Source organism: Cololabis saira, chromosome 21, assembly GCF_033807715.1.
Source record: "Cololabis saira isolate AMF1-May2022 chromosome 21, fColSai1.1, whole genome shotgun sequence".
Taxonomy (NCBI): domain Eukaryota; kingdom Metazoa; phylum Chordata; class Actinopteri; order Beloniformes; family Belonidae; genus Cololabis; species Cololabis saira.
In genome coordinates, this window is record NC_084607.1 from 22,123,061 (window position 1) to 22,142,660 (window position 19,600).

Here is a 19,600-nt window from a genome sequence, read left to right on the forward strand (position 1 = left end):
TGATGAAAATACCTTATTCTGACTGTTCTCCTTCAGGTAGGGGGTATACCATAAAGCTATGATGACTTTTGGGATATATATCCCCCTTTGTTTTGTTTTGTTTTGGTCTTTTTTCGGCTTATCACTTTGACTGGGATTAATAAACATCCCAGGGGTGATTATAAGTGAAACGGTTTAACTGAACCACATATAAACATTTAACATAGCTTTTCAGCTCTGACATTTCATACATGTAGCTGGAGAGATTATAATCGTAGTATGAGCAGTTGTTAAAAAGTGTGTGTGTGTGTGTGTGTGTGTGTGTGTGTGTGTGTGTGTGTGTGTGTGTGTGTGTGTGTGTGTGTGTGTGTGTGTGTGTGTGTGTGTGTGTGTGTGTGTGTGTGTGTGTGTGTGTGTGTGTGTGTGTGTGTGTGTGTGTGTGTGTGTGTGTGTGTGTGTGTGTGTGTGTGTGTGTGTGTATATATATATACATGTATACATATGTGTGTGTGTGTATATATATATATATATATATATATACATATGTGTATGTATGTATGTATATGTGTGTGTGTGTGTATATATATGTATATATATATATATATATATATATATATATATATATATATATATATATATATATATATATATATATATATATATATATATATATATATATATAATGTCTATGCATACAAACAGAAGTCGGTTCAGGTGTCTTCTGTGCATTTTGCATATATAAATGGACAGGACTAAACAACATAAACTCATGTAACTGTCATACAAAAGTTATGAAACTGGATGATTTGTTTTTAAATTTCAATCTTTGACGCAGTGAAAAATACTTTGGTGATTTTGTCCCTTCTGCGTTTCCGTAGACAGACTTGCACGCCGGACGACCCATGTCATGCATCCTCAAACGCACATCTTCAATATTTGTGCTGTTGTACGTTGTGACAAACGTAACATTTTTAACTCTCTTGGTCACGTAACGTCTCCTTAAGAATAGGTAAGTTGTAATGTTTATTTCAAAACGTTTCCTCGCATTTGCGTCCCCAAATAATTGCTGTTATGTAGCTAGCCTTAGCCACCATGGAGCTAATTGTCAGACCACATGGATTTCACAAATACATCTAATGTGTAGCTATTTTGATTTATATTTATATCTTAGATTTAAAGTTAATTTGGTTAAACGAATCAGAGAGGGTAAGATGAGTTCAGAGTAGTGTCTCGGTTGGAAGTAAAATTCATGCATTGAAAATCTTAATATTTTAAAGATAAATATACATATATCAAAGTTAAAGAAAGAAAGTAGACTCGTGAAAATGCCCCTCGGTGGTTGCCAGGCCTTCATGAATAGTACCTAGACACCCAGTGTCATTTTAGACTACAAGCCACTTGCATCCATCCAATACTCACTCAAATGAATTCAAAAGGCAGATCATCGGCAATGTGAGGTTTGTTTTTGTCCAAGGACACTCGGATATGTGGAAGAGGTGATTGATGTGATGGTTTCTTTTAAATGTCAGATAAAACTGAAATACCTAATGATCGCTTTTATATTTGAAAAATGTGCAGATTATCTGAATGAATTTATTTATTTCAGACAATTAGCACAAACGTGATTGGTAAACAGTATCTACAAAAGAACAACCCCAAATAACACATATTCACCAGTATTACTCATCATCGCAATATATATTCATATATAAATGTGTACATAATAGAAAAATAATATAAACAACATTTTCAATTGGATAAACTTGTAAGTATACCTTCAGATATGACATTGATTGATGCGAATTGTCTGAATTGTGAAGTAGTGCATAAAAAAAAAAATTATATTTTGTTAACTCAGAGACTGCTAAATTAACTAAATTTGTCTAATGTGTATATGTAAAAAAAAAAAATGGTGTGTTTTAGAACAAAGGTGTATACAGTATGAGTTGAAGTGTCAATCAAATGTTGTGAAGTCTGATGTACAGTGGTGTCTCCTGAGTTGTAAGTGTGCAGAAGTAGAAAGTATCATGAAATAAGACTGATTACAAATACTTAGCTTCCAGTGTAAAAACACCTTCGTTCCTTAGTGAAGTTTTAGTAATGTGTCATATGATATGACATAAATAATGTTATTCACTTTAAGCTTAATGATAATCTGTTATTTTATGATATTCCAGTTGTGCAATTTAGGAGTGACATAAATTGCTTTACCAAGTATTTTTCCTTAAGGTTTTGCAGAAAAATGGCAGACCAAGCCCCTTCTGTTGCCATGGAGGCTGTCCTGAAGCCCAGCTGCGAAGTCCCTCAGGACATGCCAAAAATCAGAGGCTATGACTTCAACCAGGGGGTCGATCATCAGGCATTGCTCAAGTCCTACCTCACCACAGGCTTCCAGGCCAGCAGCTTAGCCATGGCCATCCAAGAGATCAACCACATGGTGAGAAGAAGCAGCTGAGTGTGGGCTGAGGCTCGTACATGTAAACTGCAAACTCTGTAAAACTCTGTCTTTACTTTAGAAATATTTGCATTTTTTTGCCCATGTTTTGAATGAGAATGGGATTTCGGCAGTGAAATTCACAGTAATAAAAACAGGTGTTTTAAAAAGAACAGCACATTAACACCAAACGGTATCAACCACTTGCTTACCAACTAACCGTTTTAGTGACTGTATCCGTTTTATCCATCATCAATGTGAATTGCTTAAGCTCTGTTATATTTAATGCTGAAGTTGTAAAACAAAAATAAACATACCCGTTTTCCTGAAAATAGCAATCCCTTTAAAGTCTGTTCTTAAGGATTGAAATCTGATTCAAACAGCAAAACTGTTTCTGAAAAATGTATTTTCTTTAATGTTCTCAAATGAGGACAGAAGAATTATGACTCAAACAAAGAGTACATGTGACCTGAGCTCTGTGAAAGACTGATTTGCTTTATTCAGAAGGTTTGCAGTTTACTTTTAGACATCAAGCTAGTCACGCCTTCAAACATACCTCTCTTTTCTTTCCTTTGACTTGCTGAGAACTGGTTTAGTTCTAATTCGCACAAAGTTTTGTTTTGGAATCACAGAATCATCTGCCCAGTGGTAAAATGGCGTGCATTGATTGTAGCAGTGCCCTCTACTCCACACTGGGCAGATTGTTTATTTTCACAGGTTTAATCCAAGGGGATGATATTATGATTTGTATTCTGACTTGACAGGCATCTGATTGAGACTAGGAAGCATTATTTATGTTCCAAACCTATAGTTGATCACAAACAAAATGTTTTTTTTTTAGTGTGGGACTTTAGGGCCACCTAGTGACTTTTTTGATGTATTGCACATGAAGGTACTCCTGTACTGGCTTTAATTTAAAGTTACAGTCGTTACTTCTCTGTGTCCTTTGATCATATTTGTGAGCTGTTGTTGACCAACAACTTAACACCCACAGATTGAGAAACGTCTTGAGCCAGAGAAGGAAGGCGAGGGAAATGAGTCTGGTGAATCCTCTCAGCACTCAGGTTGCACCATCTTCCTGGGATACACTTCCAACCTCATCAGCTCTGGAGTGAGAGAGAGCATCCGTTACCTGGCAGAGCACAAAATGGTACAAAAGTATTCACTTGTCATAGCTGTTTAGATAGTCTTGAAAACAATCAACCAGTTGGGCAGGGTTGCAGTAGTTCCTAAGAGTTTGTATCTTTGTCTTAGGTGGATGTGATTGTTACCACAGCTGGAGGCATTGAGGAGGATTTGATCAAGTGTCTGGCTCACACTTATTTGGGAGACTTCAGTTTGTCTGGGAAGGAGCTCCGTTTGAGAGGCATCAACAGGTTGGTTATTGATGTTAAATCTTAGCCCTTAAATTCAGTGTTTCCGATCAGGGTGATTACACTGAGCTTGAGAGCACAACTTGGTAACCCCATTAAAATATTTTTTTCATACAGACCTGGATTTAATTAAGCAAGTAGAAAAGAGCCCCCTTTGGAAAAGTACAGCTGTGGTTCATATTTTTCAGCTGGCAACAAGTTATTTAACCCTAACTGAGGCAGCATGGTGGGTTGGTGGTTAGCACTGTTGTATCACAGCTAGATTGTTTATGATTCCTGGGTATTCTTTAAGTTTCTTCTCACAGTCCAGATATATGCATGATGGGCTAACTGGTGATTTACTGTTGCTTCAACGTGTGGTTGGTTTTCTGCTTGTGCCTCTGTGATGGACTGGCCCCTTGTACTCCTGCCTATCCCCCCAAAACATCTGGGACAAGTTCCAGCAAACGGAATAGGATAAAGTAGTTTAAGATAGGGCTGGGCAATATATCGAGATTTTTATATATATCGATATATTTTCAAACGCAATATGGTACGAGACAATATCGTTTATATCGATTTAAAAATGTTTTTTATTATTTGTTTTGATTTTGATATAGCTTATTTTGTGACAAATTGACTTGAATGTTTTATTTGAGATTTGCACAAATGTTTTGTTATTTGCACAACTGTCAACCTCAGTGGAAAAGTCTGCCTGTTACTGTCTACATTGTATTAATTGCACAGTGTATTTTAATTTAATTTTTATGCAGGAAAGGGATATTTGTTTTATTTTATTCAAGAAGCATTTTTATTCTATATATGCAGGCAGTTTATTTTTATTTCATTTGTTTTATACATTTTGATATTGTGCAGACCTCTGTTAATAAAGGAACCTGTGTGACATTTGGCACGAGGTATTGTATTAAAACGGACTGTTTTTTTAAGGGTTTGCCTCAGAAAAAGATGAAGCTAACAGAGATGCTATGCTATAATGCTTTGGGGGAAACCCCAATTATGTCACAGAAAAAATATCGATATATATCGAGTATCGCCATTCAGCTAGAAAATATCGAGATATGACTTTTGGTCCATATCGCCCAGCCTTAGTTTAAGATATGAATATAGTTATAATTACACTGACCTTCTTATTACCTTTAATCTTCCCTATGATGTTATTGATTGCATGAATAGTGCAGTTATGTCAATGCTGGTAAATGTGCTGAGATAGTGACAAGATATACACATGTATGAGAAAAGCGATGCTTCTGCTGTGATATCTGATGCCAGCAGAGCGTTGTCTGAACAGTGGGTGATTAGTTTGTGTCAGCAGGTTTTTTTGTTAACAGCCATGCAGTTAGACAAGTATGAGCAGGTATGGGTAGGTAAGAGATGAAAACATTCATGTTTCAGGAGAAATAGTTCAAGTGCCAGATGCTGGAAGTAATTTGCATTTGCAGAGCTTCTGGCAGGCAGTGCCTGTATCAGTACGTCAAGTTCCTTTGTTTCCCAACCCTGTTCCTTGGGACACACTGCCCTGCTTGTTTTAAATGTTTTTCTGCTCAGACACACCTGATTGGATCACTGTCAGCTTGTCATCAAGGTCTTCACAAATCTGTCAATGGTTCACTAACTTGCGCAAATTAGAGCAGCATCTAAAACATGTAGGCCAGTGTGTCTCGAGGAACAGGGTTGGGCAACTTGCAGGAATCCAACGAGCCCTCATAACTGTGTTTCGTTTGCACCAGGGGGGCAGTGATGAATCCACTACTGATATTAACATACATGGTGGCTGTGGAGGAGATTGTTTTGTTTCATTTGCACTAATTCTGATTTGGAGGAAACAAGAACCGCTGGGCGAACAGACCACACTGTAGAATAGATATAATTTTTTTAAAGTTTACCTGCTTCCCAGGGTTAACATAATTTCCGTTAGACTAGTAGAATATTTTGTCTTTTTTTTGGGTGGGGGGGGTGTACTTTTTCACTCTCTTGTCAAGCTGGAGACAGTGGTGTAACACATTGTTTACATTCAGTGGCCAGTCTTGGCAGAGACTGAACCTCGTAAGTATATTGTACTCTTTGTCCCAACAGGGCAGGTCTTCATTATCAGAAGTCCTATCTTAAGTCTCTTATCTTTAAATCCACCATGTTATCCCTGTTTATCTCTCAACCCTCCTCTTTTGTTCTGGCTGACTGCAGAATCGGGAACCTGCTGGTGCCCAACGATAACTACTGTAAATTTGAGGACTGGCTGATGCCCATTCTTGACCAGATGTTGCTGGAGCAGAACACAGAGGTAGGGGGTTTCCAGCCATGTAAGCAAAACTCATATGTGTTGACATGTTTCCCTAAAAATGCAGTTGGGAAATTCCAGATTTGTCTTTCATGTTGCTGAATACGCTACAATAATTCTTATTTTCCCTCTGTGTCACCCCCCAACCCCCACTCCACTCTGATCTGTCTTATTTCAGGGAATCCGTTGGACTCCCTCCAAAATGATCCACCGGCTTGGCAAGGAGATAAATAACACTGAATCTGTTTACTACTGGGCCTACAAGGTTAATCCTGGTTTATATCAGTAGTGTATACGATAATTTATACCATAAGTTGTTTGGAACAAAAACCCATGAGGGCAACAAATGAATAAATTGTTAAACGTGGATTTATGCTCCTTTTTAGAATAACATTCCAGTCTTCAGTCCTGCTCTTACAGATGGCTCTCTGGGTGACATGATCTACTTCCACTCATTTAAAAACCCCGGCTTGGTTTTAGACATTGTAGAAGGTGAGAACATCATTGTTACACACTTAAGATCATCATAGGGATCTTAATTTGTTTTAATCACGAGTATTATCTTTATTTCAGACATACGCAAGTTGAACGGTCAGGCAGTTTTTGCCAAGAAGACAGGAATGATCATCCTGGGAGGAGGGCTGGTTAAACATCACATAGCCAATGCTAATCTTATGGTAAGTATCTTCTGTGATCTTTTCACTCAAATGTTTCTACACTCATAATGACTTCATGCAGAGTTTCATGATTAATATGTTTTGCTCATGAATGGACCAAGTTATATGGTAATAGAGAAGTAGTAACATGCCTAGAATTAACCCTTCAGACTCAGTTGCCATTGGTATTTTGTTCCCCAAACCAGAGCTGGAATCACCCATGAGAAAAAGAGAAAAGAAATGCAAAGAGTAAGATGTACACTGCATTGATTGTTGTTTATTATTTGATCAAATCCAGTGGAAAACAGGAAAATCTTTAAGATTGATTTGAAAGAACAAGAGTTGCTGCAGACCTGCGGTTCTCTGGTAGATTGTTTCACATAGACATCTAAGTGTAAATGGGAAACAGCTTCTAGCTTAAGATGCCTGCAAGGTTCAAACATACCAGAAGATGTAAAATGTGATTTAGCTGTTTTGAGGCAACAGCAGAATTTTAAAATCATCTTTGATGGACACAAGGCAGATGTAGAGAACTCAGAGGTGGAGCAACTGCAGCTGTCTGATCAATTAGTTGTTACAGTGTTACAGTGATCAAGTGTACCAAGCTCCTATAAATCACTCTGGGACAAAGCCTTGCAGCACTTGAAATATTTTAGGGGAGGTTTTAGTCCCTCCATTAGATTGTGATGATTAATTGATCAGAAACTGCAGAGATCCAGTAACTCCACAGCAGCACAGCGCCAGACATCATCCCAAACCACTTTATAATCCGTAGTATCGTTACTGTTTTTGATGACTTTTGAAGCCAGAATCTTTTCACAATCTGAGAGTATCTGTTTGTGAAAAAGACTTAAGACATGGGATGTAAAAACTAAAAAGATGAAAGAGTAGGAAGAATAGTAGCTAAGGAAAAAGGAGCTGAAGGATGTTGTAATTGTTGAATAAAGGGCTGAAACTTACTTTGAAAATTTCCTGAGTAAAGTGTCTAAAAGACACTTAATGTCTGTTATTAGCCTTTACAAGTCAGGCTGGGATAATTAAAAGAACAATACACTTTACAATGACGTAGACTGAAGTGCTCTGCACTCAAGTGCATGAGACTTAAAAAGGAGTAAAACTATTTGCATCTCAGTGAACAACAAGGAGACAAGTGAATGCAACGTTCAAGTGAATTATTACTTTTAGTCTTGTTTTTTTTTTTTTATTAAACCATCACAATTGTTTCTCCTACAACACAAGTCATGACCTTTTTCTTTTTTTTTTTCTTCTTTTTTTTTTTTGTGAAATGGTGCCAGCAGGGTGAGCCTCCTCCCCGCCTTAATATAACACGTAAAGTCAGTTTCCTGTCTTGACATGCTGTCTGTCCTTGGATTCCTTCCAGAGGAATGGAGCTGACTACGTAGTGTACGTGAACACTGGTCAGGAGTTTGATGGCTCTGATTCTGGGGCCCGACCCGATGAGGCCGTATCGTGGGGCAAAATCAGAACAGACGCAACACCCGTAAAGGTACCGATGTTTATCTCATGTCTTCCGACCATGACCACTGAGACTAATGTCAACATGATGTTGCATTTGTTCTGGTTAGATTCTCAGAAAACTGTCCTTGTATCTGCTTCACTTTTCACATATTTCTCAGATGATGTTACTTCTAAGTGTCTTCAGATGCTGATTTGGGGCATGATTATTCATTGGTTTAGTTGCAAACAGGGTCACAAAAAAACGGGCAGAACCCAACATGGTTTATGACTGTAATGTAAAACATGCCTTATTTCACAAGTCGTGCGAAGCAATCCTCAGTCTGATCTACTGGAAGCCATCAGCATTTGACACCCTTCAGATCCATTAAACTAGTTTAAGACCCCCCCCTCAATAAAAAAAAAAACCCAACAAAAAACAAAACAAAAAAGAAAAACACATCTTGAGTTGGGGATGTGGCTCCTGGTTTGACCTCAAGGAGGCGATGTCTGCTCAGGGTTTGTGCTGAGCGCAATATGCCATCAAAGCATCCAAACTTTAGCTAAATATAAAACCTGGGTGTTGGTTTTTGGTGTCTTGTATATTAAACATAACAGTAATGTGATATCTCATGCTTACGCTGCTGTGTTCTCGGTTTCCAGGTGTATGCAGATGCCTCTTTGGTTTTCCCTCTGATCGTCGCCGAGACGTTTGCTCTTAACGCCAGCAAGCTGACTGCCTTAAAGAAAGCTGATTAAATTGTTGTTGCCTTTTATTTCCTTTTGGAAATGACAAGCACCTTTAGTTCCGCCGGGTATTTGTTTGTGATACTGAGAAAGAATGGTGTGGATGTCCCTTTTTTCTTCTTTCCAGGATATGAACCTGATAGGTATTTTTTTCTTCTTCCCTGTTGAGACAGCTGAAATAGCATCCGTATAATATTATGCATGTACCAAAGACACTGTTTCAGATGAATCAAATGTTAGCTGTATAATGTGTGTGTGTGACAGGAAAGGATTAAGTACACTCACGAGTGTTCAGTAGGGAAGAGTTTTAACTTATTTCAGTGTAGCTGTGGTATTATACTCAATGAATGGCTGTTTTCATTAATATGATCTTAATGGGTCTCCGCTTTTATATATCTGTATAAGTTAGCTTGTTGTTGCTTTGTGAATGGAGAATCTTTCTCTTTAATTTAATAAATCATGAAAAAAAATCTGTCTGTCGTGACTATTATTAACACAGTACTCTGTTATAGTTTTGGGTGAGAAAGCCTTGGAGGTTTTCCTAAATCTCACATGACCATGATGGTGATCACTTGCTATTTTGAAAATAAAACATTTTCTTTTCCCTTTGATATAGGTTATCAGCTTACCGACAAAGGCCTTATTTGTCCTTTAAAAAAAAAGTATTTTCATAATGGATGGCAGGATCGGAGTGTAAGCTGTCTAGTTTTTTACCTGAACTTTTCCACAATGAAGCCACACTTGTAATACGAAGAATATGTTTAGATTATAATATTTATCAGACCACAGCGCAGTTTTCCTCTTCAGCACGCTTCATCTTGAAAGTTCGGGCCAAGAAAATGTGGCAGTATCATCTGTCTTGGTCTGTTTTTTTTTTTGCGGTGCAGTTTTTAAACTTTCATTTGTATATTTGTACATGCGGTTATCAGAGGCGTTCCTGAACCCATTCAGTGATCCACAGAATTCAAATCCACAGATTTTTTTTTTTTCATTACGGAGCTGACTGAGGGGCTGAAGAGCCCTTCTGCAGCCATGCAGTGTTGGATTTTGATGTCTGAAATTCAGCTTTAATATTCATGCTTCTTTCCAGTTCACAAAATCAACTTAATGACTTATTGCCATTTAGCCTTATTCACTGAGATGAGCTTTATTTTCCTTCCAGCATTAGCGTTGCTCAACAAACTTACCTCTGATCTTAATTTCTAGATGTGAATACATTTTTTCAATTCAAGTTTTTATGTAACTGCACTGGTAAATATAACAACTCTGCTTCAAATGATAATAATTATACTTTAACAAAGTTTATAACTACATTTTTATGGTAGCATAAGTGTGTAAGTGTGTAAGTTGAACAACATTCAAATCACTGACCTGATACATAAAGGGAATGTTACACAAAACTAACCTGAGAGATGTTATGCTAAAGTCTATGCTCCTATTTATTTTATTGAAAAAGGAACTGCATATTTTATGGCAAAAACCCTTGTTCCAAGTTGTCTGATTGCTGGTATACTTGCATTTACATTTTTGATCAAGAAGAAACTCAAAGCACTGTTCTCTTTTGTTTCAGTCAGTTTGTTTTTGAAGAGGAAAAGAAAAGTCTTGTTGTCGCAAGTGGTGCCAAATCTCCGCAGCTGAAGTGACAAATGTGTTTTCAGAACCAGATGAAGTTCTGATAAACTCCTCTGATCACCTTGATGCCTTTTGGGGGATCCTCCCATCACTTACCAGCAGGAGGACAAGAGCACGGACAGGACATGCTGTGTAGGTGTGACTCAGCTTGCCCTGATTTAAAAAAAAAAAAATGTTGCCCTTTGAAATAAATCTGTTTTTTATAGTTTGAATGGTTATTTCCTGTAACTAATCAGTGCTCTTGTGTCCTCAACAGAGAGTCACTGTTATATTCACACACTTCCAGTCTCTGGTATGGAAATGTGGGATAGCTTTTGTTTCAAGCGTGTGTGTAATATGTTCACTGAAGCCTTGCTTGTTATTTGTTCCTGGAGTAGGCAAATTTAGAGCGTCTTTTTCAAGTGGGTATGGTGACCTTTTCTTTTTGGAAACGGAAATGGAGAAGTGGAATTGGACATGGGATAAGGTCAGCTTTCCAAAAACCTCAGCTCCTTTTGCTCTCACACATGCAAGAGATGGGCGTTCACGCTGGTACAAACTACTTTTCCATCCAGCCCTTCTATCTTTTCCTATTGGCAAAATACTTTGCAAGTGTGTGTTTACCCAGGATTTGAGTATGAGTTTTCAACCCTATAGAAACACATGTTTGCATTGCACTTAGCAACTTACTTTCAAAGAGACCGAGTGGGCTGAAAACAGTAAAGTCGAGACCCCACATGTGTTTGTATGTGGATGAGCTGTAGTCACGCTATAATAATGTTGTGTGGCGCCTGCACTGTGCAGACAGTCCCCGCCCCTCCTCCTCCGTGGAACAATCAGTACACTGTGTGATGTGCAGAGCTGCAGCAGTCATAATGGCAATTATGTCTTCTTCCAGCCAGATTGGCAGCTTTTTTTACGGTGAGAACTAAAGAGCCAGACAGGGAGGGGGAGCGCTGACCTGTTGCACAGCTGCTGGGTGGGGTAGATCTGAGAGAAAGGGAGGGAAAAAAAAGAAAGAAATACAAAGCAGATGGATCTGTGTACAGTTTCATATTTATATTGGTTTCTTAAGTAAATTCATGTGCAAATGTGTATGGAAAGGGTAATTTCCACCAAATGTATAAACACATGCATACCGGTACTTGATGTTTCAAGTTATTTTTAGTCATGCAAGTTTCTCTATTCAGAGTACTTATGATAACCAACCACTGCATTCAAGATAATAGATGAAAGGTGCATGATAAAATGTACATACTGTATTTGTCTGGGCCACCTTCAGTCACCTAATCTATTTTATCCCTGGATTTTGCCTTTCAGGCTACTGTACCTTTGTGGTAGCTTTCCTAAATCATTCGTCAATTGTCTGCAATGAAAGTGTGTAAATTTCCACAACACAGAACCTCAAGTAAAACATGTTTTATTGCTTATCTTTGAATCGGCTAATTATGACACAAGAACACAGACTGAAAAATTGGTGACTTGCAATTGAAACGTTTCATCAGGTCAGTGATTTCAGAGAACTATTTTATTGGTCCATGTAATTTTAAGTTACTTTCTCAACTACTGATCAGGGAATCAATTGTATTTTTTAGCAACTCTACAGGTCTACACTTTTATCTTAGCCCCTTTGTTACCTGTTGTGTTGCCATGGGAACTCCCTCCGCTGCAGCTGATTGGTCCGCCTGCAAAGGTGCAGGCAGGTGAGGGAGTGGAGCGCGGGGGCGGGAGGAGGCAGCAGGGTTTACAGGGCGAGGTAGGGCATGACTGCGACGGAAAGATAAACATGGCGTATGGGGGGAGGGTGGTGTTGTACAATAGAGCAATAAATGTATGGAAGAAGTAAAGGTGGGTCGAGGAGGAAGGTTTTTGCTTTCTCAGAAACAGGAACCCGCCGGTTGAACCGCCGTCTCCTCCTTTGACGCAGCTGGCAGAGGTTGATGACGGCTCGTGTCTCTGTTGCCACAGCAACCAGCCGGCAAAGACAAACAACCGGATGACACCTCACTGGCCTGTCACAATATTTTCAGCGAAATTTGTAAAAATACACTAACAGCTAAAACAACAACAAAAACCCCCCATGAAAATCTAACTAGCCTATAGATTATCAAATCAAATCAAACTTTATTTGTAAAGCACCTTTCATACAAAAAATGTAACACAAAGTGCTTTTCATAAAACATAAACATAAAATGTATTAATGCCCTATCACTGTATGTTATTATTCAATGACCTTTAGGACAGAGTTTTTCCTTTTTTTCTTTTCGTTCTTAAAATGTGTTCCTTACAGGTATTCAATGTCCTCATCCTGTACATTTAGTCTCAGAAAAAAGCTACAACGCATTTGTTCAAATAATCTATTAAAATGAATGCACGTCACATTTTATTTCAGATTAATAATTGACACATTTAATGTACGTTTAAATGGAGCACAAATCTCAAAATACAAAACAGTGTAAGAAATGTATCTATATAGCTTATTTGATCTAAATTATATTTTATTTAACTTTTTTTATTATTATTTTTGTAATTTATAACATTTTTCTCAGGTTTGGCGTCGTTTTGTTCTTTTTTCTTTCCCCACCATGCATGGAACTTGAAACCCGGTCACCACCTGTCAGTTTTCTTGATAGTTTTGCCTTTGAAGCCTCATAAAAAGTTCAGCTATGCAAATATGTAGGAGGCCAGACTGTGCAGCTCCAACAGAAAGTAAAAGGTTAATGTTGAGCAACAAGCCCTTTGGATTAAATCAATAAAATTTCGAATGTTACCCAACAATCGCTTGCTGCAGCTCTCACCGCCAGATTGTCGGCTTTCTGCGGCTCATTTGTTATCCAGTCCTTGTCCTCAATAAAGATAAGGACACAAAGAAAGTGGGAGAAAGGAGGATGAAATGTGAATGCTGGACTTGTGAGATTTACTGTATAAATGAAGAAATGAAAGACAAAACTCAAGATGCACATTTTGATTTCTGAAGGAAGTGTAATTTTATTGAATACGCATGAAGCAAGGTTTGTTTAATACACTTGACAGCAGGTGAATCAAATATTTGAATACAAATTTTAATACACACATATATCCATTCTATAACCAATTATTATTTGGGAAACATGCCATCAAAAAATACAAAATAATTTGGCTTGCTAAGAATATAAAACAGATGTATTAAAATGCAAGAAAAATATTACATTCAACAATTGAATTCTTGTCATATGGGAAGTGATGGGCAAAAATGCACAACATGCTCAAAAAAATATGTGTTTAGAATACATTAAAATGATTTTCCCATGTTTATATGGCTTTTGATGTAGGTTTTGACAGTCTGCATTTGCAAGAAAAGAGGAGGTATAAATAAAAAAGAAAATATGTGCACACATCATTCTGTTAGTATTAAGGTGTATGCGAATGTGTTTGTGTGGAAATGAGAACAGTCCCCTGTTCCTGCTGAACTGAGCCAGCCAACGTCACACACTGATTATCAGCACAGCAGGCACAGGAGACTGGCCCAGCAGGGGGTGAGGAGGGGAGCGGACGGAGGTGATTACACACACATAAACACACACACAGTCACACAGACAGACAGTGATGCTCAAGCAGAAACCATCAGGTGGAAACATGAACGAAACGTAAATAAAAATACAAATTTAAACACATATTGGTAGCCCCGAGCAACTCTGGCAGCCAGTGATACAAGTAACAGCATCAGATGACACACTGCTTGCCCTAAAGGAACAGCAGCAGCCCTCGCCACTAATGAGACAGCTGACATTTAGCAGACACTGACACACTGAATACGCATACGTCCAGAATTCTAGTAGTTTTTACCAGATCATAGACTATGATACATTTCCCCATGAATCCCTCCATTGCCACTGTATGTGAGCTACTCAAAACACTGTAGTGACTCTTTTGTGAACCACACATGCACTCAGTCGCTCACGCTGCCGGCCCTAAACACATGTTGTTGATTTAGATGAGATGAGGTGCGAGACTAAGTTCAGAAAGTCAAATAATCGGTTCTGAGAAACATCTCACATTTGCATCTTGATCGATAACGCAAGTTTCCTCGATGAGAACCACCTTTTGACATGTACTCTGGTACAGAGCTATCTCCGTTCAAATGTAATTCTACTATTCGAGTATTTACCTAAGTTTCCCCCCCCCAAAAAAATAGAAACATTGAATGAAAAGTAATGAACAGTATCTAATTACTGCAAAAAAAAACAAATACATTTTTACATCATGTGCCTTTAAGCCATTGCTGAAAGAGAGGGTGGTACAAGATGGATCAAGAGCCTGTCTGAATTCTACATGTAATACAGAATAAGGATGACAATGCAATTTTTATTGAGAGTTTCATATTTTCAGGCTTTTGAGGATATAAAATGGCTCAACCATAGCGAGCAGCTTTCTTCACCAGATATTTTCATGCTCATCGGAAATCTGATGATGATGTGAGGAGGGCTGGGTTGCTGCAGGGCGGCCCTTCCCTGACCTTTACTTTCCCCCTGCAGGCTGTAGCCCTGTGGCGGCAGAACTTAACCACTGTGAACATGGCAGACACTCACTGTTCACATGTGGGTTAAGTCCTGTTGCCACACAGCTAGGCATCAGGTGCGTTTGCGTGTGGTTATGCAAATGACAGCACAGGAGCGTACGAGTACCAGTTTGTAAATTAGTGCGGGTGTCGTACATTCGTGAGAAGGAGGCCGCTTCTTCGTGACAGCCAGTGGAAATCCCTGGCAATGTGATTCAGTACTATAGTCTCAAAAATCACTCTGCCAGGAATTCCCCTGGCTGGCAGAGGCAGATAGGTGGCTCAATGAAACAAACCATGCAAAACACTAACAACAAACATAATAATAGACCTCCAGGATCAGCGTCTCCCTTAATACACTAATCTATTTCTTCCCAGGTCGTTTTCCACCAAACTTTTTCACATGTGTGTGAGATATCACCGATGTCTGATGTGCTTCACAGAAAACATCCATGCTCTTCCAATCTTGAACATAGGTGGCTTTTGTCAACTCACAGACTTCCTGTGGCCTATAAAAATAACTTTTCAACGACAGAACGGAGAATTAGGTTAGTAGGAAATGGCCAGTGAAGTGGCACTCCTTTTAAAGACATTTTCTAATTTGTGTTCTGCCTCTTTATCAGTGCTCTTTGTGTGGGGGGAGGAAAGGGGGAGCAGAGTTGGGTTTTCCTCTGCTGCTACGATAATGTGAAATATCTTGAGAAAATATCATGAATTTCCGTTTTGTGTTGATAAGCTTTAAAAGTTGCATTTATGTATGTTCCTGCTTTTATAGAAAGAGAAACCGGTCGCACATTTAATGTAACAGGACCACTGGAGCTCATGTGAATGAGCAAATCCCGCTGAGGGCTCCACAATCTGCCGTTTCCCTTGAAGTCCTTTTTATTTTAAGCGGATAGATATTGCACCGTATCCAAGCTCTGAGTCAGTGGGACACTTTTGGGGAACTCCAGACTCTAAATAAGTTTCCGCCAGCCGTCTGTTGTCACCGTGGAACCTGCTGGAGGGCTGTGCCAGGGACACCGCAAGCTTTGGCACCATCGCCATAACAATGCTTGTCACAGATCTGCTGCAGAGAGATCTTGAAAAGAGCTTATCAAAATGTAAGAAAAACCTCTCTTGAGATCACATGAAAAAATGAATTAGCAGATAATATCTTATTAATGCTCAAAAAACAGAAATACATTAAGTTCTCTTTTATTATACTTTATCAGTGACATGATATTTTAATCAAGGCAGTACTTTTTAAAAAACAGCTTCATAAAAATGTTGGATTAAAGTTCTCATGGCATGTACATTCATGGCTGTCTCCACATGGTCAAAATATAATGTGCTGTCTCAAGAATGAAGGTCACTTAAGGTCCCAGCACCCATCAAAGACAGTATGTTAACTCCCCTTTAACTCCTCTCTTCCATCAACCTTAAACCCTCTATCCCGCCATCCTTTCATCTGCCAGTGGCTCATCTCATGTGTTATTTTCACTGCCTTTTCATCTTTTCCATCGGTTTCTCTCTTCCCCTTTGCGTTCCCCCGTGGAACCCACAGCCGTTCATGTCTATGAGCTCATTCCTTCCCTTCCCCTCTAATGATGGCATTTTGGTTGAAGCATGCCGTCCAACAATCACCTCAAACACTCGCTTAGAGGATCTCAACACGTCTCACTTGTTCATTTTGGCTGCCTTTTCTTTCGGAGGAGTTTTCCGATCCTTCTCTTACACTCTTCTCAAATTGGATGTTTATGGTGGTTACAAATAATCACAAGGCCCTGGCATGTGGGTTGCAACCTATTGGTGGTTCATAAATGTGTCAGCATGTTGCATCCTGACAGAGATGCAGAGTAGGAAAATGAGTATCACTGAGTGACGATTGCCAGCAGATGTACTCTAGTAAAGTTAAACGTTTTTAGTTTTCACTGACTATGGCCTTGTGTGTGGGTTCTTTGATGGTTTTGGGGTGTATAGTTTACACTGTGTGTGTGTTCTGCTATTCATCCTCAGGACGTATGGAGGTCCAAGTGTAGACGTGGCCACTGGTTGTTTTCTCAGAACGTCTTCCCCCTTCGGCATGAGTTCAGAATTGACATTGCCTTTTACACAAGGGTACACAGTTAAGTGGAAAAGCCTCTGTTGAGACAGCTGGATCTCAGCCCCTTGTTGTTTTAACACATATCTTCTCCCTTTCTGTGCCTTTGTGTGAACATACACACAGATGCATTTGCACACGGGCCAGATACAAACCTCAGCACACATTATATCCTCACGATTAATAAACAAACACAGTTATACCAGCGAACTGCCAAGCGAACATGGAATGTGCGTAAGCCGGGATTTCACTATGTCTCATAAACCAGAAATAGCACAAATACATACCGACACGGCTCGCACCTCGAGGCTGTGAACTGCTTCACAGAGCAAACACTGCAGGGAGATCCACAGGCCTGCTATTGTGCCTTTCATTTATTACTCTGTATCAAAGTGAAGCATGTGCCTTCCTGGTATCTTTCCACTGCATCGCAGAATTTTACAGAGGGCAGTTTGTTTCCACGACAGCTTCATCCACATCTACGTCTAATGGCTCCGGACGTTATGTCAACACTGGAGCCAAAGGGTTACAATAACGTCTGAATTCCCTTCTAAAAGTGTAAATATGCCAAGTTTGCTTTTCATAATTGCTGTTGTATCCATTACTCTTCTTAAACACGCTTCCTGTGTGGGGGCTCGAAGAGGCTGAAAAGGTGGAAAATTAACTTTACTGACCGGATGACTGAAAACGGGTCAGCGATGAGCGTGGAGAGTGAGGACGCCTGACTGCGTTTTCCCTACGCTTGCGGAACATTTTTAGCGATCAAGACAATAATCAAAGACTTCAGTCTGACGAACTATAAAGCTTCAAGTGACAAGCTCTTTTGCGGGCAACCTCCTCAAAGATGGCTTTGCCATCCAACTCCATTAGATGTGTTGTAATACTACCTCTTTTTCCAACCACATAATCAACAAAACAGCTGAGAAGCTTCTATGAAACTGCAAAAAGACAACGTTATATCTTTGAACTTACGCACGTAACACAGCACCACACCTTGGCTCATTTGCTCCCAGACAGAATGCGTCTTCAGTATGTGTGTGCATGTGAGCGAGATTTGTTTCATGTTGCGTGCGAGGCTGTAATTATTGCTGAGGCCGTGACATTCAGTGACATTCAAACAAGAGCTCTGGCTCTACTACGGGCCTCCTCCGCAGCAGTTTTCTTGAATTAAAGGCAGACAGTCATTGGCTGGCCTGGAATCAATGAAACATGCCACATGTACGGCATTAGTCTGAGAATAAAAAGTATTTACAGAGCCAGTGCTCTTTTTTTGGTTGTTTTTCCAAAAGTCCCAATTCTCCTCCAGTTGTAAAGCTAGCCTCAACAGTGACGAGCCCAACCCAAGCCCAACCCAAGCCCAAGCCCAAGCCCGTGGTCCACTTCCTGTAACACAGTGCGTGTAACCCTATCTTCAGGCTGATTCGTAGCCAAACACCCTCGCCACCACCAGCCCTGTACTTAGAGTACAGCTGCCCTGCTACCACTAAACCACACATGTACAAATGTGTGCAGAAAGTGCACACATACACGTTTATTCCACTACGCCACTGTTTCCTGAGCCCGGGCCCATTTGTACGGATTGCTAGTCGGGCACACCCACCCACCCAGCAACCTCACTAAAAGCTTGTGGCTTGACCACTAGGTCCTTACTTTCTGTCCTCCCTTCTGCTCCTCCTCTCATGCCATCATTTCCTCTTTTCATTCATTTAGCTTTTTCTCGTAGGCGTTCCAGCCCAACGATCCCTTGCTTGCAGAAAGTCAACATAACAGCTATTCTAACCTCTCCCCGCTCTTTCCCATGCACTTAGGCAAATAAGTCATCTTAAGTCACAGTCGGTCCCACAGAGAGCCAGGCGACACATCACGCTCTTGTGCTAAATTGACTTATTCTTATCTTGTCCGTTCTTGGTGCGTCAGCCTCATGTGAACTTCCTTCTCCTCCGTTAATGTCGTCCACTGCTCAGTGTGGTTTATACCACCAACCCCCGGAGGGAAAAGCAGACAGGGCGGCGATTAGGAAGGCAGATGTAGCCGGGCCCTGAGGTTTAGCTGAAACTTTGCTAGCTACAGTGGCAGCTGGATTCCCTTCCTTTCATGGAGGTTTGGGAGCTCGTACACTTACAGAGCCTCTGAACAATGAGAGGAATGTTTGAGCGGGTCTGGCCCCGCTTCAGCGCTACCATTACCCTCTCAGATGCTTTTCTAGAACTTTTTGTGACCTCTGTTCACTCTGTACAAGGCAACAACAGCCCTGCGATGAGGCACGTAGACTGGATGAATATGAATGACACGTATATGTGGACAAGAGAACGGCTGCAGAGGGAGTCGGAACAATGGGTAGAAACAAAAACAGTTACGCGGTAAATCACAAAGCTGGGAGGTGATCTCTTAATCAATCACACGGCAGGCAGGCACACAGAGAAACCACACAGGCAGAAAGTAAGCCATCC

General features: G+C 39.9%; 1 protein-coding gene across 1 annotated transcript; it reads left to right on the forward strand.

Annotated features, from left to right (window-relative positions):
* Positions 1 to 841: 841 nt before the first annotated feature.
* On the forward strand, positions 842 to 9,378 carry dhps (deoxyhypusine synthase). Its single transcript, XM_061711119.1, has 10 exons — positions 842 to 988; positions 2,209 to 2,416; positions 3,408 to 3,563; positions 3,668 to 3,789; positions 5,968 to 6,064; positions 6,240 to 6,326; positions 6,448 to 6,553; positions 6,635 to 6,738; positions 8,099 to 8,224; positions 8,836 to 9,378. Exons 2-10 carry the CDS (start codon positions 2,222 to 2,224, stop codon positions 8,929 to 8,931), a joined length of 1,089 nt encoding a protein of 362 aa, XP_061567103.1. The 5' UTR covers positions 842 to 988; positions 2,209 to 2,221; the 3' UTR covers positions 8,932 to 9,378.
* Positions 9,379 to 19,600: the final 10,222 nt, after the last annotated feature.